General features: G+C 50.4%; 1 protein-coding gene and 2 long non-coding RNA genes across 3 annotated transcripts; 2 read left to right on the forward strand and 1 right to left on the reverse strand.

Moving 5' to 3' along the window:
* Positions 1-1,175: 1,175 nt before the first annotated feature.
* Positions 1,176-2,611, reverse strand: LOC128848380 (uncharacterized). Its single transcript, XR_008447020.1, has 2 exons — positions 2,542-2,611; positions 1,176-1,435 (listed from the first exon to the last, which is right to left on the reverse strand). It is a non-coding gene; the product is annotated as an uncharacterized LOC128848380 (long non-coding RNA).
* On the forward strand, positions 2,102-12,473 carry LOC128848370 (uncharacterized). Its single transcript, XR_008447010.1, has 3 exons — positions 2,102-2,184; positions 11,005-11,253; positions 12,260-12,473. It is a non-coding gene; the product is annotated as an uncharacterized LOC128848370 (long non-coding RNA).
* A 2,316-nt stretch (positions 12,474-14,789) lies between these two features.
* On the forward strand, positions 14,790-24,322 carry LOC128848275 (zinc finger protein OZF-like). The gene is made up of 5 exons (XM_054048177.1): positions 14,790-14,987; positions 18,397-18,454; positions 19,003-19,129; positions 19,741-19,854; positions 20,195-24,322. Exons 2-5 carry the CDS (start codon positions 18,431-18,433, stop codon positions 21,499-21,501), a joined length of 1,572 nt encoding a protein of 523 aa, XP_053904152.1. The 5' UTR covers positions 14,790-14,987; positions 18,397-18,430; the 3' UTR covers positions 21,502-24,322.
* Positions 24,323-25,916: the final 1,594 nt, after the last annotated feature.

Raw genomic sequence — 25,916 nt, forward strand, 5'->3', positions numbered from 1 at the left:
CAGAGGGAGTTTTTAGGAGAAAGTTTGCAGCTTTAAACAATTTGATACATTTATTCTCCAAGGCTCATGATTCAGGAACCTTCCCTCCCTGTGTAGGGATCTGGGTGGCGGGGGGGGGGGGGGGGTTATAATGTCCCTAACCTGCAGGAATTCACTGGCTGGCTGGGGTATAGTGTGAGAAACTGCTACCTGTAGGCATTTGCTACATCAGGTAGCAGTTTTTTTTACAATAGGAGTTCCTTACAATTAACTATCTATCAGTAACTGCTACCAGGAGCACATTCTTACAGAGAGCAGTTTCCTACACTACACCAGCCCTGGAGCAGGAAAGGAACTACATCTCCCAGAATTCCCGTGGCTGCTATCAACCAGAAAGGGAGTGGGAGGGAGTGGAGAAGCTAGGGTGACCAGATGTCCCGATTTTATAGGGACAGTCCCGATTTTTGGGTCTCTTTCTTATATAGGCTCCTATTACCCCCCACCCCCGTCCCGATTTTTCACACTTGCTGTTTGGTCACCCTAGGAGAAGCTGCCAGGGCTGGTGAGACCCGATGTTTGCTGTGAATGGGGAGCTGGCTGCTAGACAGGGGTGGTGCTATGAATGGAGAACATATACGCACAAAGAGCAAAAGGCTTCCCCAGATTAGATTAGGGATGCTGGTGGCTTCAGCTGAAAGCCCCCAAAGAAGGAATTGTGTGGAATGAATGGACAATGCACTTCTATCTGAAGCCTAGCAAGGGAGATATGTGGACCCCACCAGGAGAAGTTAAAATGATAAGTAAGGGAAGGAAGGCTCTACTAGAGGACCTGGGCAGCTTTAGGTACCAGGCACGCAGGAGGATGTGACTCAGTTTCCATTTCTGAGCCATAGAAGCAGACATTGGCCTTTCCTTTCCAGATTTATCTAATATTCAGAAAGGGAATCTAGCACCTGCCTTCCAGATTTGAAAACCCTCAACATTCAGGAGCGCTCAGGTTCAGTTTGGGTCTCTCTCTGTTACTTCATTTCTACCAAGTCAAATACTGATCCACTGTAATTTTCTGTAGAAAAAGTAGGATAAAATTGAACAACAAATGCTGGCATCTTCCTAATGCTAACTAGGACCAGAATTGCTATTTCCAACAACCATTACCATTTTTTTTTAAGTTTTGGTTCCCATAAAAACATATAAAGAAGAAGACAGTAATATTGTATTGGCAAGTTCTCCACAGAAACTAAAAGTACAACAAAAGAACAGCAAAGGCACCTCAACTTTTCCTCGTCATCTGGGACAGTCTTACAGTATGGATCCAGATATCCTCCAGTCACACAAACTGAAAATTGTTCCACTTTACTGCAGTTCTGTAACCATGCAGGAACCAGTCCAGCCTTCTGTGCACATCCAAAACTCCTACTGGATTCAGGTATCAGGGGGTAGCCGTGTTAGTCTGTATCTACAAAAACAACAAGGAGTCTGGTGGCACCTTAAAGACTAACAGATTTATTTGGGCATAAGCTTTCGTGAGTAAAAACCTCACTTCTTCGGATGCATCAGAAGTGCCTTTCTTTTATAACCATACCACCTGATATTTTCAGACTTTGTAAGCTAAGCAGGTTTACATGTAGTAATTGGGTGGGAGACCTCTCAGAAGAAGTTAAGTGCTGCAGGAGGTGTTTATTATTCACTAGGTAATGTGAGACCCTTCTGTTTACAATAGTAAACCAGTGCAGCATAGTTTTAGAATGCACTGTGCTCCTAGAAGCAAAGGATCTTTTCTAGACTTTATACACAGCCCATTAAAGACAATGAAAAGACTCCTATTCACTTCAACAGGCTTTGGGTGGAACTGGTTATACATTGGGGTAACTCCACTGTCTTCATAGGTTCTCGGTCCCACAGCGGAGGGGGGGCGGTGTGAGCTTGTTACAGAGCTGCTGCTCAAGGATGTGGAATCTCCTGGCTCCCCAGCCTCCGAAATTATTCAGACCAGTGCTGTAACAAGGGCGAGGAGAGTGAGGCACTTGCCTCGGGCACACAAAGGGGAGGGGCACAATCACCTCCTCTCCGCCTCCTCCCCTGAAGGCTCTGCCCCGCTCCTCCGAGCCCCAGCTTCCCATGAATCAACTGTTCGTCCGGGAAGCCTGGGAGCACGGAGAAACAACCAACAGCGCACTCAGGCCCAGGAGCGGGAGGCGGAGCAGAGTGAGCTGGGGCGGGGAGCGCAGGGCCGGGTCTTTTTTGCGGCCACCCCAAGCAACAACAAAAAAAAAAGCGAGGGGGGACGCGCTGCCGCGGTGCGCCCGGAGGCGCGGGGCGGGGCGGGGAGGGCACGGTACAGCCGAAGGAGCGAGGTGCAGGGGGGGCGGTGCGGCTGGAGGGGGAGGGATGGGTCACGGTACGGCTGGAGGAGTAGGCGGGTGGGGAGCACAGCCAAGCATGGGCTTTTAGCATTGAGCGCACATTCACAATTGAAAATTACCAAGTCAATTGCTTAAAACTGAAGAGGGGCTGGATTTCTTTCCAATCACACAGGGAGGAAAAGTTCAATAGTTTACACACCAGCGCAGCCGGAGGAGCGAGGCGCAAGGGGGGGGGGTGCGACCGGAGGAGCGGCGGGAGGCACGGCAAGGCTGGAGGAGTGGGGGGGGGGCACGGCCCAGCCGGAGGCGTGGGGGCGGGGGGCGGGGCAGCCGAAGGAGCCAAGGAGGGAGGGGGAGGGGCACGGCACAGCCCAACCAGAGGCGCGAGGGGGAGGGCGGTGCGGCTGGAGGAGCCAAGGGGGGCGGTGCAGTATGGCTGCAATGTGGCTAGAGGAGCCAAGGGAGTGCACGGCACGGTGTTGCCGGAGGAGCGGGGGGGCCCGGCCCGGCCCGGCCCGGCCCGAGGCAGTGCGGCCGGAGGAGCCAAGGAGGGAGGGGGCACGGTACAGCCCAGCCAGAGGTGCAAGGGGGGGGGCGGTGCAGCTGGAGGAGCCAAGGGAGGGGCGCAGCATGGCCGCAACGTGGCTGGAGGATCCAAGGGAGTGCATGGTGTGGCTGGAGGAGCCGGGGAGGGGGCACGGCTGGAGGAGCCAAGGGGGGCGCAATTTTATATTCTTGCCTCGGGCACAAAAATAGCTAGTTACGGCTCTGATTCAGACTGCACCTTCTGCATAATTATATGCTAACTGAGGGGTGCATGAGAATTGGTGGCCTCTGCTGCAGGTGATGGACATCTCAGCTACTTAAGCCATAGCCTGGAGTAGGGAAGCACCTAACTGCAGAGACTGCAGCTGCCTTGGGCCAGCGCTGAGGATTGAAGAACAGGAGTACTTGTGGCACCTTAGAGACTAACAAATTTATTAGAGCATAAGCTTTCGTGGACTACAGCCCACTTCTTCGGATGCTGAGGATTGAGAGTCCCTAGTGCTGCTGTCACAAGGTTCAAACATGCTCAGCCTTGGAATCGCCTCCTCTCCAGCAGCTAGTAGATGCAGATGTCTAAGGCTGGCCTCTGGCAATTGGCCCCATGGCCAATGGGACAATTAAGCTAGGAGCAGATAAATAAACTGGAGTTAACCTCAAGGAACAGAGGTCACCAGCAAGAAAGGAATGTCAAGGGGAGCCGGGAAAGAGGAAGCAGGTCAGGTTTGCAGGGGGAGAATAGGACCAGCTGGCTGGGGAGCATGTCCAAGGTAGAAGCATGGGGAAGAGATGGTGGTGACCACGTAGTGGAATAGCATGTAGATGGGAGCAGAGAGAGAAAAGCTGGTGACTTTAGGTTCCCAGGGCTAAGTGCTCACTGAGCCAGGGTGGGGAAATGGTGTTTGCAAGTGGCTTGTTCAAATGGCAGGATGGGGCCTTCGTGAGGGATTTGTCAGAACTGATCAGGTATCTGCTGGCTGTGGAACTTTACTGAGTGGAGACCAGAACAACATACAGTGACTGGTGAAATAGTGTGGTACTGGACACATGGCTACAAAACTTCTGAATGGGGAAGGAGATGAATCTATGGAGAGATTCCCCCGATCACTATGAAAGTTTTGCTCACTGGTAAACCCACATGGGTACAGCTCAATGAGAAAAACTGGGGACTGAGGAAAATGTGTATGGCAATACATATAGTCTTGAAGAGATGTGTGATCAAAATGAAAAAAGTCTCTGAGATTCAGTACCATGTTTAATATGGTGCCACTGGCTTCACATTCAGAAGGGGTCCATAATGACCACATGGGTGCCCACACATATGTTTGGCACCGGGCCCACACCGGCTCTGCTTCTGTGAGGCCCCTTTGTGGTTCCAGGCCTTAATTCCTTTAGTCCTTAGCTAGAGTGGGCGAGTCTCACTCCAAGAGCTGTACCACTGCTAGTGACTCTCTCCAGTTTAGCAAGCTCTAGTCTCTGTCAGGGAGGGGAACATCTCGCTGTTGCTCCAGGCTGAAGCTCATGAGGAAATCTAGGGGTGACTCCTCTCCCCAGAAGGAGCCATAGCTGCTGCCATGCCAGCCAAGACTCTGCAGGAGGAAGCTCGTTGTCCCATCTGTCTGGAGTTATTTAAAGACCTGCTGTGCATAGACTGCAGACAATTTCTGCTGAGCCTGTAGCACCCAGTGCTCAATGAAACTGGGCCCCACATGCAAGATAGGCAAGGGAACGCTTAGTTTGAGAAGCATTGTTATTATATAGGCCTGTTTGTTAGCCTGAGATAGAATTTGGGGTTTGACATTTGATACTTTTATATCCTTACTAACGTGTGAACAAAGAACAAAGACACAATGTGTTGCAATTCAAAGGGAAAAGGTAAGAAATAGAGCTAAACTGTTACAGGGCATGGTGGGAGTGAATATACATGCATACACTGGAAGGCTGCCTGGCTCCTATCTCAAGATAAGGTCAAGCAACCAGTCGGGAGGGGCAAGGAGGATTGGGTGGGGGGTGGCATAAGAAACACTAAAAGCCAAAGAAAAGCTTGGCTTTGGCCAGTGAACAACCTCACTTGTTATCCCTCCCATGTGGTACAAAAGGGGTGGTACTGAAGCCTCCAGACTCAAGACCCTCCAAAATGGAACATGGCCATAAATTGTAAGGGATGGGACCAAGGGCGTGCACTACAGATCAGGTATTAAACAAAGACACCATCAGATCAGGATTAAACAAAGGCTGTGAATGGCTAGCCAACTACAGAAGCAGTTTCTCCTCCCTTGGTGTTCACACTTCAACTGCTAGCAGAGGACCTCACCCTCCCTGATTGAACTAACCTCGTTATCTCCAGACTGATTCTTGCCAGCATATTTATACCTGCCCCTGGAAATTACATGCATCTGACAAAGTGGGCATTCACCCATGAAAGCTAATGCTCCAATATATCTGTTAGTCTTAAAGGTTGCTCACTACAGGTATAATTATGCCTGTTACGGAGGGCATCAGGGACACAGAGCTATGGATATACTTGCTTGAAACTATCCCCAATAAACATTGCATTGCCTGCACTTTGGACTTCCAGACTTCTGCTTCCTATCTCTGTGACAATAACGAGGGGAAGCATGCTGGGGCTTAGGTATGAAATAGGGACCTACATGCCTAGACAGAGGCAGCAGTGAGCCTCCTAAGTAGCAAATTTTTAGGCACCTGGGAGATTTTAACAACAGAAATGTAGGTGTATAAGCAGGGCTGTCGCAACCCATTAGGCGACCTCGGCGGTCGCCTAGGGTGCTACAATTTGGGGGGCGGCGACCACGGCGGTATTTTGGTGGCAGGACCTTCCGCCACCTCTGTGGGGGGCGGCATTTTGGGGCAGGACCTTTCGCCGCCTAGGGTGGCAGAAAAGCTGGCGGCGCTCCTGTGCATAAGGACTGCAGCAGCTGAGTGGGGGAAGTAGGGTTGAGGCTCAGTGGCATCTAAATGTTGGATTCAGGTACCTAAAGTGAAAGTAGCAGTCAGGCACCCAAATCTTTTTCTGGATCTATCCCTGCTTCCTCACCTGCTTTGGAAACCCCACTAGGCCCCTATCTGCTTCCTTTGGTGCCTGATACTTTTAAAAATCCAGCCATAAGTCATTTTGGAAAAGATGCTTTTGAAAAACTTACCCAAAATCTAATGAGCTTTAAAAATCAATTGAATATAATCTGTGTCCACACGCACTAAAATACCTTAATCAGAACAGCATGGGGCTTTGAATGGTATCACTCCATGGCAGGGCCTGACTGTGCTAAATGTCTGAACAGAGTCCATCTCCCCCTATTGCACTTGAGCCATCCAAGTCAGCGCAGGTTCCTCCCACAATGGGGGTTTAAATGTGCATCCCCTGGTCGCTGATTGGCTATTGCAAAGAGTAACTGGGGCTGTGATTGGGGCGAGACCAGGAGCTCACCTCTTTGCTAGGCAGTGACATGTGGGTGAGAGTCCTGGATCCCTGCCATATCCTCAGGAACTCCCCAGCCCCTGTGTGGGGGTGTTGAAGTAGGTTGTGCGTATCAGCCCCTATAGCCACCACCAGCAGCCACCGCTCTCTGCTCTGCCTTCAGAGCTGGGCAGCCAGAGAGCAGTGGCTGCTTTGACCTTTGCGCTCGGAGGGATGGCTACAGGGGGGCTAAGGCCCCCACAAAAACCTCTCCCAGAACTGCCCTTGTGTGTGTTGTTTCAGTGTGCTGTCCAGCTCTGCGCAGATAGCTGGTTCAGCAGACATCGACAGCACTACCCAGTGTTGCTAAGTGCTGAAGGCTGGAACGTCATTGCCTGAGGCTTGGTCTACACTACCCCCCCCAATTCGAACTAAGGTACGCAACTTCAGCTACGTGAATAACGTAGCTGAAGTCGAAGTACCTTAGTTCGAACTTACCTTGGTCCACACGCGGCAGGCAGGCTCCCCTGTCGACTCCGCGGTACTCCTCTCGCCGAGCTGGAGTACCGCAGTCGACGGCGAGCACTTCCGGGTTCGACTTATCGCGTCCAGACTAGACGCGATAAGTCGAACCCAGAACTTCGATTTCCAGCCGTCGAACTACCTGGTAAGTGTAGCCAAGGCCTGAGTAACGCTGCTCAGGCTGCCTGGTGCTTCTGCCCTTGGTTATTATTAACAGCAGAGATGGCAGCCTGCTCGATGTTACTCATCAAGAAAGATCACAGGCCCAGTTCAGTGACAAAGCACTGGGCCAGGTTTGTTACCCCCTAGGCACAGTCCCAGCGCCCTGGCTCTGTGGTTACAGGTACACCGACACACGAGTGCCTCGCAGCCAGGAACAGCTCAGTCAGTGGTGGGACTTGCCACTGCCCCCTTGGCTGAACAGGGAATTAAGGCAAAGTACCCCGACATTTATAGACTGAAACAAACAACTAAAATATACAACTTATACCACACCTTACGTGTGTCATGACATTACCTTCCCTTGTTCCTAATGTCTTGGACAAAATATCCCTCTCCTTAGTTTGTCAAACCATCCTCTCTTGTACTAGACTGGGCTGTATCTGTACTAGCTGGGATATATTTATGTAAAACTCTAGTGCCTAGTACACTAGCAACAACTTTGCCAAGTTCATGTACTGGGCATTGAACTTGTGGACATCTGCTTTGATACATGGCCTGACTTTGGTTCACAGCCTCTGGCTCTGGCCTCAGATCTTGCACCAGGCCCAGTACTCCAGGCTTTCTCTCTCTATTACACCCCCAGCCAGAGGCGCTGATTTTGTAATGTGCCAGAGGGTGCTTCCCTGGCTCCGCCCCCTTCCCTGCCCCCACTCCACCCCTTCCCCACCGCCCTACCCTGCCCCGCCTCTTCCTGCCCCGACTCCACCACACCATGCCTCTTCCTACCCCCATTCTGCCCCTCCCTGAGCATGCCCCGCCCTCACTCCTCCCTCCTGAGCCTCCTGCATGCTGTAGAACAGCTGATCACAGCAGGTGGGAGGCACTGGGGGGAGGGGGAAGAACTGATTGGGGAGGCTGCAGGTAGGTGTTGAGCACCCATCGGTTTTTTTCTGTGGGTGCTCCAGCCCTGAAGCACTCATGGAGTCAGTGCCTATGCCCTCAGCTGTGGGAATCACTCAAGGTAGCAACAAAGAGTCCTGTGGCACCTTATAGTTCTCCTCCCAAACTGAGGGAATCTTACATTATTCAGTAATAGAGACAGAACAAATCTGTGACTGTTGAGGAGAGTTTATTTCAGCATTTGATAATTAAGAGAAAATGAGGAAAAATCTGAGAAGATTTACACAAATTGGCTATGTAGACAGGGGAAAAGCAAAATCTGAAAGGTTTCATATCAATTGGTTGTTTAAAGGAAAAACACACAATCTTTATGCAGGTAATATATTAGTAATCCATCTCCAGAGAGAAAGTGATCAGTCTCTGAGGGAGGTGCAGTAACATTTAGTATAAATGAAGAAAGGGGAAAATCTGTGCAGCAATATTTGATTGTTGGAGAGAAAAGTGGCAAGGATTTATATCAACTTTACCCTCAAAATATTACAGTAAAAGCATATTTTTAAGGGTGCAATGTCAAGCAGTTTCAGTTAGGCATTGCCAGAACCAAGGATGTCTGGGCCCTGTTAATTCAGCCCCCTTGTGTCTGTGCCTTGCTATATAATCTCTAGGGACAGGATCACACACTGCAGCGCTCATTAACACAGGACCCTCATTCAGGGTATGTCTACACTGAAGGGCCACCCCCCCCCCAAAAAAAAATAAACAAAAAAACAGTGCAGTGAGTCTCAGAGCCTGGGGCAGCTGACTCAGGGTCATGGGGGCTCCGGCTGAAGGACTAAAATAGCAGTGTAGATGTGCAGCTGCAGCCTGGGGTCTGAGATCCTCCCCCCTCGCCAGGATTCAGAGCCCAGGCTCCCGCCTGAACCTAAACATTGACATTGCTACTTTAGCCCCAAAGCCAAGTCAATTGCCCATGGACTCTGAGATTCCCTGATGTGGGTCTTTATTTGCAGTGCAGACGAAGCCTCAGTCTTTTTACGCTCTGAGGTCTCTGACGGAGCAAACATGTCCCTGACCCATCTCTGTGCAATTCAGCGGCACCCCCTGGCTTGTCCCAGGGGCAGTAATGGGGTTATGTGTGTAAATGGCTACTCACCCCCAAAACAAACACTTTCCCCTCTTCCCTGCTTCACCCTCTCTGCTCTGTCTTAATTAGCCTGGGCAAAACATCCTGACTCCCTCAGACAAACCATGTGTGGGGTTAGTTACATTTTCTCTGTCTCTGTGCCACAAATGGTTCTTTTTCCTTCTGTTTGTGGTGTTGGAACCTTTAAAACTGAAATCCATTTTCTGGGGCTTGTCTGGAGCCTTGTCTGGGCTGAGTTGTGACCTGCAGACTCGGAAATAATAACACTTAGATTTCCCATGAAAGATGAAATCCCTCGTCAGTTTCAGGCTCTGTCACGTCCTGGGTGCAATCCAAACCAGGCAGAGCAGACATGTCAACTCTTGTGAACTGATCACTAGACTTAGACTAACATTGGTCAGGACATGGGACAAACAAGCAAATATTGGGACAGTCCCAATAAAATCAGGACGTCTGGTCACCCTAGTGAAGAACCCTAAGGAGCAGAGATGAGGCAGAAGGCTGCGGGGGGCTGAAGTGAAGAGGGTGGGGGCTGATGGGGTGGGGGGACTATTGATGGTGAGTTCTGAACAGATGAGCTGAGTGCTGGGAAGGTGCACTGAGTGCAGTGGGGGTTGATGGGGTACGGGGGCTGAACCAATAGGGTGGTGGTGATGGGGGCTGGAGGACTGAACTGGGGGGCTGAATTGAGGGGTTGGGTGGGGACAGAACTGATGGGAGACTGGGAGACAGGATTAATTGCTGGGCAGGAGATGGGTGGATGTGGGGCCAAGAGCTCCTGTAGCAGGGGCCAAAATCACCTTACCTAGAATGTGGGAGAGTGGGCAAAACTAATTGTCACATGCGCACACCCCTGCGATCTGCAGGGGGAGTTCAAACACCACGTGACTGACCTAAAAACACAATATAAACTTTATTAAAATGTTATAATTTTGGGGCCAATCTCATGATTTTTGGGGGTTGGACTCGTGATTTTTGATCTCCCAAAGTTGGCAATACTGCATTGATGGGCAAAGGTAGAGGTAGCAAATTGTGACAGGCATACTGTTGCCTGATTTTAAGAGGTTAATATTATTATTTTAGGTAATATGGGTAATAAGCTCGTCAATTGATCTGATCAGAAGATAAGGTTTTTATCCCAGAATCAGGCTACACAGAGTTTGCAAGGCCCTTGGAATGTACGACAAGGACACTCACACTGAGACAAATGTAGCCTTAAAGACTTTTATTGAGATAAATGGAATAGTAATCAAACAGTAATTAAATGGTAAAATAATCAGAGTTACAAAGGCAATAATATTGTTCTAGAGATACACGTGATATTATGCACTATAAAGCTTTTGATTAATATACTCACACCCTTCCTTGATAACCTGGTGGTAAGAGACCAAGGACCAGCCTAGTCTCTGGCATGCCAAGGGAGTTCAGGTCCTAGTTCCTCAATTCTTGAGTGGGAAGAGCAGAGCTTAGGAGAAGCTGAAGAGCTATAGAAGACTGAAGAAGCTAACTTAGAGTTTTACTTAACTGACTGACTTAAAACTTACAATTCAGAACTAACAGATTAATAGACTAATAAACAAAAGGGTAATAAACTAAGAATGAAGAAGCCTCTTTGGCATGGTGGGTCACCCCCCTTATAGAGCTTGAACACCTGAGCCCTCCTTCTATGTCCACACTTAGTTTCTTCACCCACAGAAATGTTAGGGTACACTTACTCCATAGGCTGGTATGTTTGTACATATTGATGAGATATACACACATATTAATGACATTAGCTCATTCTCACATTTGTTATTTCTGTCCTACCCGATTATTTCGGTTATTTGCAAGTTCCAAGTTGTGGTGTACCTGTTAAGTTTAAAGAGGTAGCACTTAGGTAGCCCCCCATACCACCCTGCTTCGACGCATTCTTTATGTATCTATGTGTAACCCCTTTGGGGTTTAAAGAGCATGGCCCCTTTAAATCTTTTTCCTAGGGGGGAGAGTAAGAAAAAAGGAGGGAAACTCCAGGGGGCAGCGCTGGAGCTCCAGGGAGAGAGAGAGGCAGCCGAAGGCCCTGGAAAAAGTGAAGGAGAGAGAACCTGCCTGAAGCCTGAGAAGAACAGGGCCGATCAGGGACAGCCTAGGACAGGAGCCAGGAGGCGCACTGTGCCAGGGAGGAATCGCCCAAGAAGACAGGCCGGAGCTGGACCCAGTATCACTGCTGCCCAGAGCTGCATGGGGCTGTGAGTACTGGGGCTTGGGACTCTGCATTGGGAACTAGGAGGGAGGCTGTAGCTAGTTAAGTGGGGAGGGGGTCGCTCTGTGTGGCTTTGCAGAGAGCGGCAGAAGAGGGCACCGGAGGGGTTTGTTGGGGGAAAGTTCACTGGCGCCGAAGACGACCAGGAGCTAGGGTTACCATACGTCCGTTTTTTCCCGGACATGTCCGGCTTTTCGGCAATCAAACCCCCGTCCGGGGGGAATTGCCAAAAAGCCGAACATGTCCAGGAAAATGCCGGCCGGGCACTTCCCCTCCCGCGGCTGCTCTGCTCCTCCCCTGACTCTTCGGCTCTGTTTAAGAGCCGAGCTGCCCGAGCGCTATGGGCTTCAGGCAGCCCCCTTGCCTCCGGACCCCAGCCACCGGCCAGGCACTTCCCCTCCCGGGCTCCGGCGGCGCAGGGTCCGGAGGCATGGGGGCTGCCTGAAGCCAGTAGCGCTCGGGCAGCTCGGCTCTTAAACAGAGCCGAAGAGTCAGGGGAGGAGCAGAGCCTCCGGCCACGGCGGCTCTGCTCCTCCCCTGACTCTTCGGCTCTGTTTAAGAGCCGAGCGCTACGGGCTTTGGGCAGCCCCCATGCCTCCGGACCCTGCACCGCCGGAGCCCGGGAGAGGAAGTGCCCGGCCGGGGGCGCAGGGTCTGGAAGGATAGGGGCTGCCCGAAGCCCAAGCGCTACCAGCTTCATGGTTTGCCGGGCAGCCTCCAGACCCTGCGCCCCCGGTTGGGCGATTCCCCTCCCGGGCTCCAGCTGCGCTGGGGAAGCGCCGGCCAGGGGCGCAGGGTCTGGGGGCTGCCCGGCAAACCGTGAAGCCGGTAGCGCTCGGGCAGCCCTTTTCGCGTGGCTGGGAGTGGGAGGAAGGAGGGGGCGGAGTTAGGGCGGGGAAGGGGCGGAGTTGGGGCGGGACTGGGAAATGGGCGGGGCCAGGGCCCCGTGGAGGGTCCTCTTTTTTTATTTGTTAAATATGGTAACCCTACAGGAGCACCCAAGAATCACCACTGGACTGGAACTTTGCTCAGGACTCCTGAACTCTGTGTGCAGACACATTGCTCGGTGTCTGACCTTCCAGACTGTACTACCACTGGGCCTGTGGGGCCTTGGCTGGAGGCAGCCCTATTCTACTGCTCCCCCTATATTTCCCCTTGTTGTTTTTCTCCTCTCATCCCTCTGTAAATAAATATTTCCCTTTATTATATCCATTGTGCTTTTCCTGTGGGTGGGTGTGTTCACTCTGGGGGGTTTGGAACAGGTGCCCCTGGGGTGGAAGGGATTTCTCCTGCTGCATTCCTGCGCGCGCCCTGTCTTGGCCAGAGCTGTCTGAGCTGTCTGCAGAGCAGACTCCATCTTGGCCACGAGGGCGCTAAAGTTACATATGTTAAAGGTTGCAACCATATATGGACCTTATGCTTTAGCTCATCACCACCTATCTAGGGGAAAGGTCTCAAACATATGTACACTAACTTTGCCTTAGCTCAACATACAGGATGTGGCCAGTAGGTCCCTTGCGTTACAGCCAAAAATACTCTAATATAAATCTATAAACCTATTATAACCTATTATAATAAAACAAATAGTCAAACCCATAAGAAAATAAGAAATCCATAAGAAAATATATATAGGCAAACAAGCGGGCTAGCCCTACAGGCTATAATACCCAGTGTTCATCACAACTTTCTACCCCTGAACTAGGAGATAGGGAAAGACAGAGGGTGGGGAAAGGTGAGAGGTACCAAATTGTGGTGGAAATGCCTCTATCCATCAGAATTTACCAGCCCTGGACCAAAGGATGGAGGAAGGCAGAGGTGGGGAAACTATAATAAATGAACCCCATCCATCACAGTCTGTTACCCCTGGACCAGAAAGTGGGGAAAAGTGAGAGGTACCAAATTGTGGTGGGAATGCCTCCATCCATCACAACTTACTGCCCTTGGACTGTAGGATGGGGAAAAGCAGAAGCAGCAAATTGTGACAGGGCAGCAAAGGAGAGGATACACAGATGTTAATAATTGATACCAGAGGCAAATTGTGCAGCCAAAGTTACACTGGCAAGGTGAGGAGCAGCAGGTAGCCCTTTGGGGAAACGGGGGGAGAACTGGAGGATTTTTTCCTACAGCCCAGTGACGGGTTAATTTGACTCTACGAATAACCAGAGGAACCTGGTGGCATAGTAATGACAACTCCATGGCCTGAACTAAGGGAGCAGACCTTGCAGCTCAGCTCAGGGCTAGAAGACAGTGAACATGATGTGGAGAAAAGAGAACACATCTTACAAACTGCTCCCTGGGTCAATCTCTTACCAACGTGAATCCCACCCACAGTCAGTGTCACCGGAAAAAAACATCTCCCCTGCCTCTCTGGGTTCTGGGCAGCCTATGTAGGACCAGGAACCCATCACCGCCATGTCCCAAGTCTCTACAGACATTCAATCTTGATGTCTCCTCTCTGTCCACTCATTGACATGGTGCCTTCTATGCATAATGCCTCCTTAATGCTGAGAGGAGCTGCCTGCTCCTAGGGAATGCGGTTCCCCGGAGAGGGAGGGTCTGGGGCAGTGGGCTGCAATGCAATCATTTGTATTTATTTGATTAATTTTCATAAAGAAAGAAACAATAATCCTGTTTATTTATTTATTTGATTGATTAATGTGCATAAAGAAAGCAACAGAAATACAATAAAAATATAAAAAGGAAAATGACTGACAGCGTGACTGAATTACCAAACACTGCATGTCTCACAGGACAGCCAATAACATTATTCACTCACACAACTTTTCAAAGCGGCCAAATTAGACCTGGCAAAATCAGACACTATTACATAGACAGAACTAGGGTGACCCAATGACAAGAACAAAATATCGGGACACATGGGGGGGCAGGGCCCAAGCAAAAAAATAAATAAGAGCTGGAGCGCTGCCGAAGCAAAAAAAAGAAGTGCCCCGAGCCAAAATAGTGGGACAAATGGTGTCCTGACCATACATCCGTCGGGACACGGGACAAACCACTGAATATCAGGACAGTCCCGATTTTATCGGGACGTCTGGTCACCCTAGACAGAACATGCTGGGAGTAACCAGGCCCGACAATAGCAATTCCGGGCCCCAGGGCAGAACAGTAAGTGCACCCCTAGAAAGGGAAGGCTGAGGTTTACGATGCTACTTTTTATCCTTCAGATAACACATTAGAACCCACTTTGGGTAAGTTGTGGTGTTGCTTCATCTAGTTAAGTTTTTATCTTAATTTTTATTTAAAAAATACATCTCACTCTCATCCGCCTTTTAAATCACCGGGCCCCTGGACAATTGACCCTTCCACCCCCACCCCCACCCCCACCCTGCCGGCGGGCCTGGGGATGAGGATACAATAAATAATAACAATGACAGACACACACGGGACAAACCCAGTCTTGTCGCTGTCGCTAGGACCCAGGAGGCGCCGGGCGGAGCGATTCCCGGGGTCACTCCGCCTGGCAGCAGGAAGTGAATTGCGGTCGCTGCAGTGACTCTGTTGCGGTGCAACCCACGTTCCTTGCAAGACCCCAGGGCCTCGGCTGCTGCCGCTGGGGACCCCAGAGCCCTGGCTGCAGGCGTGGAAGGAACATTCCCGCTGCTCCCCGAGAGACTCTCCCAGTGCAGAGACCCCAGCCTGTCCCACTCCCCCTTACTGGGACCCAGAGCCCTGCTCCCAGGCAGAGCCCCACGTGGAGAGAAGGTGAGACCTGCTCCCCCTCCCCGTCCCCTGGGAGAGACGCTCCCGGTGCAGCCTGTCTGCAGGGGGATGCCCCAGGCTGCTCCCAGCTGGGATGGCTGCGATTCCCTGCATTGGGCAGAGGAAAGGTGGCTGCCAGCTCCCATGGTTTGCAGTGAGTTGGAGGGATCGATTGCGGGTGGAAGCGGGAATGGGGCTGAAGAGGGGCAGGGGGCTCTGAGAGCCAGAGGGCATTGAGGGGAGAACAGAGATGCGTGAGGGGCAGGAGGGGGGAGAACAGGGATGTGTGAGGTGACAGGAGGGGGGTGAACGGGGATGCAGGGGGCGGGATGGGGCTATGGGGATGTAGGGAGGCTGAGGGAATAATCAGGGGGCAGGGGGCGAATTCTGGGGCTCAGGGGAACAGCTGGAATAGAGGGAAACTCTGAGTGGGGGGATAAAAAGAAGGAAAAGGGGGGATGTGAGGAGAATGGGCTGTGGGGTGGCTGGAGGGAGAATATGAGAGCAAGCGGAGACTGGCTGGGGAAGGGAGAGCTGGAGAGTAGGAGATCGGAGAGGGATGGTGAGAGATACAGTGGCAGCTCCCCCAGCCCATGGGGTAGGAGGCTGTCTTGCCCAGCAGCCAGTGGGGAATCTTTTTCTCTAGACATGGTCAAACAAGTGGTGGGGGCAGGGGCAGCGGGCTTTCCCCTAAGGGCTCAGAATTTACAAGGCAAATATCCCCCCCACACACACCCTCTGCTCCAAATTTAGTCTTTGTTTGTTTAAAAAAAAAAAAAAATCTCATTGTTTGGGGGGGGGTCTGACTCCTGAATGATAAATGTTTGGAGCTGACAGGACTGAACAGGGTCCTGTTCTGATTTCTGTGTCAAACCAGAGTCATTGCTAGCAACAATAGGCAAGGAATCCAACTGGTATTTGTTTTGGTTTGATTCAGGTTCAGTTCCATTCAATAGGTTCAGTTTCTTTTCTGGTTCAAGCCACCCAAAGAAACAAAAATAGAAGTTCAGCTACCAGTTTAAATCCTATTTCAATCTCAGTGGAGGTAAATCCATGAAAGAGAGCTGCAACTTAAAATGGAAACTCTTTAGATTTTTGATTATTTATTTATTTTATAATTTTAACTTTACATGAGTTTTCCTAGCATTTTTGTGTTGTCAAATATACATGATTATTTTTTCCTAAACAATGTGTTTGAGAAACCCAAAATAACATATTTAAACATCTTCTTTGTCATATTGGACTTCTGCAGTGAAAGGATACATCTGAAGTCTTTAAATTTTCTTTTGATGCTCACTTGTGTTGCTGGAACTGCCAGTACAATTTTTGCTAGTTGATTTAGCATGGCATGGCATTTTTCGGATGTTCCCAGTAGTTTGGCATGTTATCTTTCTTATGGAGATGTGGTCCATCTGTGAATGAATCAGGAATTGGCCCAATCCTTTTTTGGGGTTTTCCTTCATCCAGATATCGCTTTCTTTTTGGAGATTTCACAAGCTTTCAGAAGAAGTTCCAATTCATCTTTCAATTTCAGACGTGTCTGACATTCATTCTGTGACATCATTATTTGTGACTCAAACATTTCCATCTTCATCCATGTTATGGTGTAATTAAATTGTGCCTTGACTTTGTCCTGTGCTGACAGTGGGGACTGATATCTAGCATCAAGATATATGTATGAGAGAAACAAGTCTATTTGGGGTTGGGGGCTGGAGGCACGTATCAGACAGTGCCCTGGGTGGCTGGGAGTGGGCCCTGCAGCTGGCTTCAGTGTGGAAGCGAGTTTGGAGCATGAACCCTGCCTCAAGTGGAGCAACTGGAGGGAGGAGGCTTGTCTACCAGGAGAAGGTTGAGGAGCCATTACCTTTGCCCTTCGACTTGAACAGTTATGAACTTCAGGGCCCAGGGAGCATCCCCCTCTTGTCTCCCCAGGGAGGCTTCTCAGAGGTGGCTCAACTACCTCTGGCCCCTCTTCTGCCTCCGATGGTGTGCAGGCAGCTCCCAAGCTTCCCCTCTCCCTCCCTGCTCTGGTGGTCTGTCCCCTTTCTCTTCTCATTCTCTTCTCACTGTCCTGGGGCAGGCCGTTCTGGGGCAATCACCAGCCTATTGGCTAGTCTGTTGTGTTCTCTTAAATGAAACTAAATTCCCTGTAGGGATTTTTTTGTTTTTGATTTTTTTTAATAATGAGCTTAAAAATGCTGAATCTTTATTTTAACTGGTAACACCACTTCTTTTTGTTCAGTTCCATTGAGGTTGAGTTGGTAAAACAAATTTATGGTTGAGATTCAGTTCCAGTTAATACATGAAATACCAGTTTGAATTGGTTCTCTGATTCCACTATGAGTCCAGATGGGCATATGAGATCAACATTGGCCTGACTGTCCCTGGGGGCTGCAAGGGCAGCACAGGGTGGTTCTGGTAATTGCTAAGACCAAAGAGGTCAGTGTCAGTCTCTCTCTGTGCTCAGGATACTGGAACCCTAGAGCTAGCTGGGCTTTCTGGGACAGATGCTGCTTCCTCCATTGTGATCTGAGAGCCCAGGCTGAGCAGCCGTTGCTGCCAAGGGGGAATCTATGCTGGGACACCCATCACTAAGGCCCCCTCTATGCCCAGCCAAGGGGGGACTTCTTCCTGTGACTGGAACTATCACCCTGGGGCAGCCCAAGGCTTTGCTGGCATCAGCTCCTGAGCCAGAGACTGCAGGTGATGAAATTGACCTCTGGGGGTAAGTGCAGGGGGCAAGCAAGAAAGTGACTCTGCATAAATGGCCCCTCGTCACCCCATCTCTGCTCCGGGGTGTCTGCGAGTCCCAGAGCTGCTGCCCCCAACACACCTAGGCTCACACCCTTGTTAGCAGTGGCAGTAGCTACTGGAGAGGAAGCACCCACAGGAATGGCAGGACAGTAACCAGCTCTTCGATGTGGAAGGGAGAGCGGAGAGACTGAAAGGGGCAGCAGAAGCAATAAGTGAGGAGGGAGGTTCCAACCCAGTTTCCAACCCAGATTGACTTTCCTGGGACAAGGTGAGGAGCAGAGAGAGGAAATGCCAGTTCCTGCCTCTGCCTAGTCCCCATGCTGCTGGGGGAATGTGCTGTCCTGGGGACAGTGTTGGGTGGGATCCCCCAAACTGGAGCTTTTGATTCTGCTCTTTTCTAGCATTTGGCTCAGAGACTCTGTTCCTTGGGGGGTTTTAAAGTGTCTCGTGGATTTAGTCCTGGTGGGAGGAGTCAGGTCTGTGTTGTATTAATGTACCTGAGGGTTTTCCCAGCATGGCGGAGTCTAGAGTGTCTGTCTGCAAGGAATGAGCCTGGGGGGAATTGGGGTGTGAAATGGACTAATGCTAATTCAGGAAATTCCCCAATTGCCCTTCTGACCCTGACAGGCTGCAGAACAACGACCTTATTTTGCTCCAGATCATCCCTACTTCCTAGGGGCCGAGGAAGGGAAATGGCTGTGGTGGATCTAGCTCAGGTAGGGGATTTTGTGGGGAGCTGTTGGGGAGGGTTGTTTTAGATGGGGAGGGGCAGGAAATACACAGGGTGAGGCACGGAGAGGGACAGGGTGTGATAATCCTGCTGGGACATGCTCAGCCTAGGGCCTGAGGGGTGGGGTGAAGAATCCCCCATTTCTGAAACAGGAAACAGCCCCCTGGGCAGGGCTGGGAAAACAGGCCAGAGTGCTGGAGCCTGAACCCATCGGCAGAGATTGCGATGAAATACAAAGGGAAGGTGCTGGGATTCCTGTCCCCTGTGTGGAGCTCTGCTTCCCATGTCAGCCTGTGCCTAGTAGGTGTGTGGCAAATGAGAAAACCCTGCCCTCCTCTGCTGGGAGGGCCAAGGAGCCCTCACCTTCTCTCTGTTCCCTGCAGCCTCCTGGCCACTATGAGCAGGGTGGGTGTAGTATTCTCCTCCCTCCCTTCACCCTTCCAGAGCTGTCGTCTCATTGTGCTTCTTCCCCCATGAATAGTGGGATTGTGGCTGGGGCAGCAGGTACTGAGTGGGGAGCACCTTTTTTTTCAGATGCCAGTGACCTTTGAGGAGGTGGCTGTGTATTTCACTGAGAGGCAGGGGGCTCTGCTGGACCCTGATCAGAGAGCACTCTACAGGGACGTCATGCAGGCGAATTATGAGATTGTGACTTCGATGGGTAAGGATTCTTATTCCCTCAGCTATTTGAAGCCATGGGGCCTGCATTTCTGCATCTGGTCAGGTTCTTCCCTGGTCAGTTACATTAGAGGGGAATGGGTCACATAGTCCACAGCTCCAGTGTGTGAGAGAGCCGTTCACCTCCAAACCCCCTATAATGGGATAGGGGAGTCATGAACCTGATGGACATGTTAATTCATCCCCATCCCTTCAGCTTTCACAGGGGCAGGAACAATGTGTTAACCTATCTGCATTAATTCTCACTCACACACAAGATCTCTATACACCTCCCTTCCTGGGACTAGCTCCATCTGTGGGGAGGGCTCTGGATGCTTAGATGTATGCAGGGGTTTAACACCAGAGCTGTGTGTGCCTCAGCAAGTCCCCCAGACCACACATCCTGAAAACTCCTAGTGAGGGTTTTACAACTCCCCCTCCCCCAGACATTGGCCTCTCCCAAGGAGGCTCAATGATCATGTTCCCATCTGTTCAGACCCCACAGCCCCCCAGCAAATCATGGGGTCAGTTTAAACTCAAGATGTGCCCTTTGTGACAGATACCCCACCATTCTTCAGTGCAGTCTGATCATACCTGATTTCACCCCCTGAGCAGGACTCCCCATTCCCAAACCTGACCTGATCGCCCTGCTGGAAGCAGGGGAAGAGCCGTGGGTCCCAGATCACCCAGCCTCCGAGGAAAGGAAGTTTTCAAGAGGCACCCGCACAGGTGAGATGTCTATAAAACTATATGGCAAGTGAAGGAAAAAGCTGAAAATCCGAGCCCCCTCAGTTCTGCCTCATCTCACCCAGGTCAGGCCGTGGTCAGCAGGTGTCAGGTCATCATGGCAGATACAGCTCATGGATTCCCACCCACCTTGTTAGCTGTCAGGAGTTTTTTCCATGACTTCACTTCCCTGTGAATGTTTGGATGGGATTTGGGAGCAGAATCCAAATTCTCAGTCTCCCCAACAGTTACTGAGTTGTGTTTTCCCTCTTTGCTATTCCCCTTTCTGTCCTTTGTACTAACCCAGGCAATGACTCCTGCCTGGATTCTCTCTCTCCCCCAGCAGGTGATGAGACAATGAATGAGAACGAGGATGGGAATCCACTGCAGGAATGTCCTGAACAAGTGGAACTGCAGGGGACCTTATTGAAACAAGGTGAAGGGAATTTTTCCCAGTGCTTGGAACAGAGAAAAGCCTGGAGTAATTGGCACAGGTCAGAGAGGAAGCTGGGAAACTGCCAAAGGAATAAAGTGTATGAATCTATTGGATGTGGGGGAGGAGGCAAGGATCCCGAAGAAACCACAGTTCAGTGGACAAATGAGAACGAAAAGAACCCCTATAAATGCTTGGACTGTGGGAAAAGCTTCAGTCATCGCTCAAATCTGACTAGACATGGGAGAATCCACACTGGAGAGAGACTTTATAAATGCTTAGACTGTGGGAAAAGCTTCAGTCGGAGCTCAAACCTTATTAGCCATAGGATAATCCACACTGGAGAAAAACCCTATAAATGCTTGGACTGTGGGAAGAGCTTCAGTCAGCGCTCAGGCCTTATTAACCATGGCAGAATCCACACTGGAGAGAACCCCTATAAATGCTTGGACTGTGGGAAAAGCTTCAGTCATCGCTCAAATCTTATTAGACATGGGAGAATCCACATGGGAGAGAGACTTTATAAATGCTTGGACTGTGGGAAAAGCTTCAGTCGGAGCGCAAATCTTATTAGCCATAGGATAATCCACACTGGAGAGAAACCCTATAAATGCTTGGACTGTGGGAAGAGCTTCAGTCGGAGCTCAAATCTTATTAGCCATAGGATAATCCACACTGGAGAAAAACCCTTTAAATGCTTGGACTGTGGGAAGAGCTTCAGTCAGCGCTCAGGTCTCATTAGCCATGGCAGAATCCACATGGGAGAGAACCCCTATAAATGCTTAGACTGTGGGAAAAGCTTTAGTCGAAGCTCAAATCTTATTAGCCATAAAATAATCCACACTGGAGAGAAACCCTATAAATGCTTGGACTGTGGGAAGAGCTTCAGTCAGCGTTCAGGCCTTATTAACCATGGCAGAATCCACACGAGCAAGAACTCCTATAAATGCGACTGTGGGAAGAGCTTCAGTCAGTGCTCAGGCCTTATTAGCCATGAGAGAACCCACACAGGAGAGAGACCCTATAAATGCTTGGACTGTTGGAAAAGCTTCAGTCGGAGCTCAAATCTTACTGCTCATAGGAGACTGCACACGGGAGAGAGACCCTATAAGTGTTTGGACTGTGGGAAAAGCTTCAGTCGGAGGGCACATCTTATTAGACACGGGAGACTCCACACTGGTGAGAAACCCTATAAATCCGTGGTTCTCAAACTTTAACGACCCGAGGACCCCTCTTTCGATTTAAAAATTTTCATGGACCCCTCCTCCCCCCAAGCCCACTGCTCAGCCACAGGCCCCGCCCCCACTCCACCCCTTCTTCCAAGCCCCCACCCCTGCCCCTCCTCTTCCCTGCCTCTTTCTGTCCCCATCCCCACTCCTCCCTCTCCCGCCCAGTGCCTCCTGCACACCACTGAACAGCTGTTTTGCGGTGTGCAGGAGGCACTGGGAGGGAGGGGGAGGAGTTGATCAGCGGGGCCGGCGGCCCCGGACATGACTCGTTGACCCACTGGAGTACCCTTGCGGACCCCTGGGGCCCAGTTTGAGAAACCCTGCTATAAATGCCTGTACTTCAGGAAGAGCTTCAGTATTGCTCAAGTCTTAATTAACCATGAGAGAAACCATACAGGAGAGAGACCCTATAAATGCTTGGACTGAGATAAAAGCTTCATTCAGCGCTCAGGCCTTATTAACCATGGGAGGAGCCACATGGGGGAGAGATCCTAAAAATGCCTGCAGTGTGAGAAAAGTTTCAATGCTCCATCAGCCCTTATTATACATCAGAGAACCCACACAGGAGAAAATCCCTATAAATACTTGGATTGTGGGAAAAGCTTTAATCATTTCATGTCTGAGAACTCACACAGGAGATAAAACCTGTAAGTGCCTGCACTGTGGGAAAAGCTTCAGTGAGAGCTCAAATCTTCTTATACATCAGACAATCCACATGAGAGAAATCCCATAAATACCTTACTAAACATTTCAAATCCACATGGCACAGTATCTATAAATGCATCGACTGTGGAAAAAAAATAATTTGAAGATCACATCAGACAATCCACATGGGAGAGAAAATCCATAAATACTTGGACTGTGGAACTAGCTTCAATAACTTCAGCAAAAGAGTCATCTGAACTGACACATTACTCCCCATCCAATAATTCACAGAAGAAAGACTTGAATGTATGGGGAAGCTTCATTTCATGCTCACACAGCATCAAGCATCAGCAAATTCACAGAGGGAAGAGGCCTCTCAGATATCCTTCGCATGGAAAAAAGGTTCAGTTGGAGTTAACACCACATTGGGCATCAGAGATTCCTCCACATAGGAGAGAAATTCTCTCAGTGCCATGACTAGGACTGGACGTAGTAAAAACTCCATTTCCTAATTCCCACACACAGTGGCATTTGACTCCCAGGTAACCAGCTGCCCATCTCTGGGGTCAGGTTCCAGCAGCAGCTGACCCTGAGCTGTTCAGGGACCCTCTGGCTTTGCCTAGTCTAAGCTAACCCCAGGCAGAGGTGGAGGAGAAGTCCTTATCAGCCCCTCCTCCCTGCTGCAGTCCTGGCTGCTGAACTGATGGACCTTTCTGCCTCCTGCTCACCCGCTGTGGGAAGGGAGAGAGAAACTCCTCCAGAAGCTCCCTCTGCCTGAATTAAGTTATACCCTCTCCCTTCCCTGATATGATGCCCCTCTCATGGAGACTAGGAGAGGGATACTTAGGCCAGGCCCTAAATTCACTATGGACACCTGTCCCCATCCCCATTTTCCTGCAACCCCGGGGCTGGTTTCCCCCACTTACCTGGAGCTGGTACCTGGAGAGTGAGTAACCCTGGGGCTGACAACTCTTCCCCTCCCTAAATCCCCGAAGGTGCTGGGTTCCAGGGATTTAAATATGAAGGGACCAGGAGGGATGGGTTTTGGGGAGGAAACTGGGGGATTGAATGGTTGGGTCTGTTGGATGTGGAAGCAGAAGGTGTTGGGTGCCAGGCAGATCGTATGTTAGGGATCATGGGATAAGAGAGGAGAATACGGGGAAGAGAGGTGCTGCTTCTTATCACTCACCCCCTCTGCCCCTTTTCCCTGCCCCCTTTGCATTTAGAAAGCACCAATAGCTTACTTTGACAGGATATTGCACAGCTTTATTGAGGACTTAAGGAGACAAAAGATCTTTTGCCAGAAGAGTCCTTTTTTATTTTATTTAACCTTTCTTTTCCCTTTGTCATGAGATTTTTGTGTTGTGTGAACAATGAAAACTATCAATATCTCTCAGCACAAACACCAAGGGTGAGTGCTAGATTCATACTCCAAGAGGCCGAGACTGAACAGGGCATGGAGTTGCTACCTGATCTCTACAGGGATGTGAGATAGAGTCAGGAGGGGGTGAGGGGAACAGAGCTGGGAAACTGCAGACTTTTCTCTTGAGAGCCAGACAGCTGAGGCTGAGAACTGTGAACTTGCTGCACCAATACCAGAGAGAGACAGGAATTGCCCTGTGAGTACTGAGTGAAGCCATCCCTGAAATCTAAAGCATTACAAATGATGCCCCAAGAGGAGTGATAAGGGGAAGATGCAGAATCTCCAGATTACTGAGAGGATGGGTCTGGGCAGAGACAAGAAGGAGAAAAGTAAACAGGCCTGGGCTAGCCTTAAAGCCAGGCTAACCCCCATCATAGAGGCCAGAGGGAAACAAGGAGCATGACAGCCCAGCTGGTCACTCCCTCCCCATCTATCAGTGTATTCTGTGTGGGGATGACAGATGTTGTCTTCCCCACACTGTACCCCTCTAATCTCAGCTCCTTGGATTCCCTGCTCTCGGAGTGTTTGCTTTGTGCCTGGGTCCCAGCATGTCTCCTGGATTCTCTGCACTTTTCTGCCAGTTTATAAATGTTGCTCTACTGCTGGTGCATGAGGGATTTGGGTGCAACAATGTGCTGGCCTGGGGATGAAAAGTACCGTGCTGAACTGGGCGGGGGATGGGGAAAGGAGTCTGTCTTTGTTTGTCCTTTGGAATAATAAAGTCAAATTTATTTTCTCACACTCTGTGTCCTTTGTTGTGCATTAAATACCCACCAAATTCAGAGGCAGGTTAATAGTAAAAGCAATGCAAACATGGTCTGGTATGGAAATGCAGTGAGGTCACCCATAAAACCTCACCTCTACCCTGTCGGAAGCTCAGCTGCAAGTAGTATACTCTAAAATTTATTTCTATATCTATATCGGTGGTGGGCTGCATATGTGGCCCACAGTGTTTTACCTGGGCCACAGGGGCCGGGTGGTTGGGCAGTGATAGCCCCGCCCTCGCTGCGCTGGGGTGGCTGGCTTCCTGCCATGGACTCCACGGGGCCAACCAGCTTCCTCAGAACCCATGGGGCCAGATGGCTGCCCCAACCCCCGCCACACTGGGTGGGCCAGTTGCCCTGGTGCTTGGAGCTTGCAGTGCTGGGTGGCTGCGCTGGGTCCCGATCCTGCAGGGCTGGCCAGGAGTCCTGGACCCCCTGCGGCCTGCCGGAAGCCCCAGACCGCAGACCCTGTGGGGCCCGCCAGCAGCCCTGACCCCAGACTCTCACTCCCCAGGGCAGGCCAGCAGCCCCGACCCTGACCCCTCTGCACTGGGCAGTGGGGCAGCTCGGACACCCCCATGCTGGGCAGCTGGGAACCCAGGACCCCGGGCACGTAGGCGGCCTTTAGCACACAGCTGAGCTGAGAACCCCTGATATTTATATATATCAGAATCACTTTAGCCATATTATCTATCTATCTAATATGGCTAAAGTGATTCTGATCTCTGAGCTGTGTTTCTGACCAAGACCCCACCTCGTTCAACCTTACCACCTGCCTAATTCTAGCTCAGACCCATTTAAATCAGTGGGGCTATTGGCAGTAGTACAATTAAACATGTGACTAAGATTTTGCAGGACTGGAAGTATAGATTGCTAGGTTTGGGAGTCTCTCTCTGTTGATACTCGGCCTGTTCCTCATACCACAACTTTCCCAAAATTCATTCTTCTCTGGTTACAAAATAATTGTATCTTAGGCCTGATCCACACTAACCCCCACTTCGAACTAAGGTACGCAAATTCGTAGGTGAATTCGAAGTACCTTAGTTCGAACTTACCGCGGGTCCAGACGCAGCAGGCAGGCTCCCCCATCGATGCCGCGTACTCCTCTCGCCAAGCTGGAGTACCTGCGTTGACGGTGAGCACTTCCGGGATCGATCCGGGATCGATTTATCGCATCTAGACAAGACACGATAAATCAATCCCAGAAGATTGATTGCTTACCGCCGGACCTGGAGGTAAGTGTAGACCTACCCTTAGTGAACACCATGGTTATTTGTAATACAGCAGCAGCCAGAAGCTCCACTGAAGTCAAAGTCTATATTGTGCTAGGTGCTGTATATACCCGTCGTGAGAGAGAGCTCCCAAGGAAAAGAGTTTACAGTCTCAATATGCAGAATAGCCAACGTAATGATTTTATAAATGTGAGGAGTGACCCTGAAATCTAAAGGGCTATGAGTGATGCCCCAAGAGGAATGATATGGGGAGGGGGCAGCATCTCCCGATTGCTGACAGAATGAGGCTCTGCACCTAAAGCAAGTATTCAACTTCTGTTGTCAGGTTTCAGTGGTAGC

Source organism: Malaclemys terrapin, chromosome 13, assembly GCF_027887155.1.
Source record: "Malaclemys terrapin pileata isolate rMalTer1 chromosome 13, rMalTer1.hap1, whole genome shotgun sequence".
In the NCBI taxonomy this organism is placed as follows: Eukaryota; Metazoa; Chordata; order Testudines; family Emydidae; genus Malaclemys; species Malaclemys terrapin.

Bases quoted from the DNA above. Each gene is read 5' to 3' on its own strand.
- LOC128848275 (XM_054048177.1), top strand. From the start codon at position 18,431: ATGGCTGTGGTGGATCTAGCTCAG. The intron at 18,455-19,002 runs GTAGGGGATTTT...CTTTTTTTTCAG, and splicing joins CTGTGGTGGATCTAGCTCAG to ATGCCAGTGACCTTTGAGGA. The intron at 19,855-20,194 runs GTGAGATGTCTA...TCTCTCCCCCAG, and splicing joins TTCAAGAGGCACCCGCACAG to CAGGTGATGAGACAATGAAT.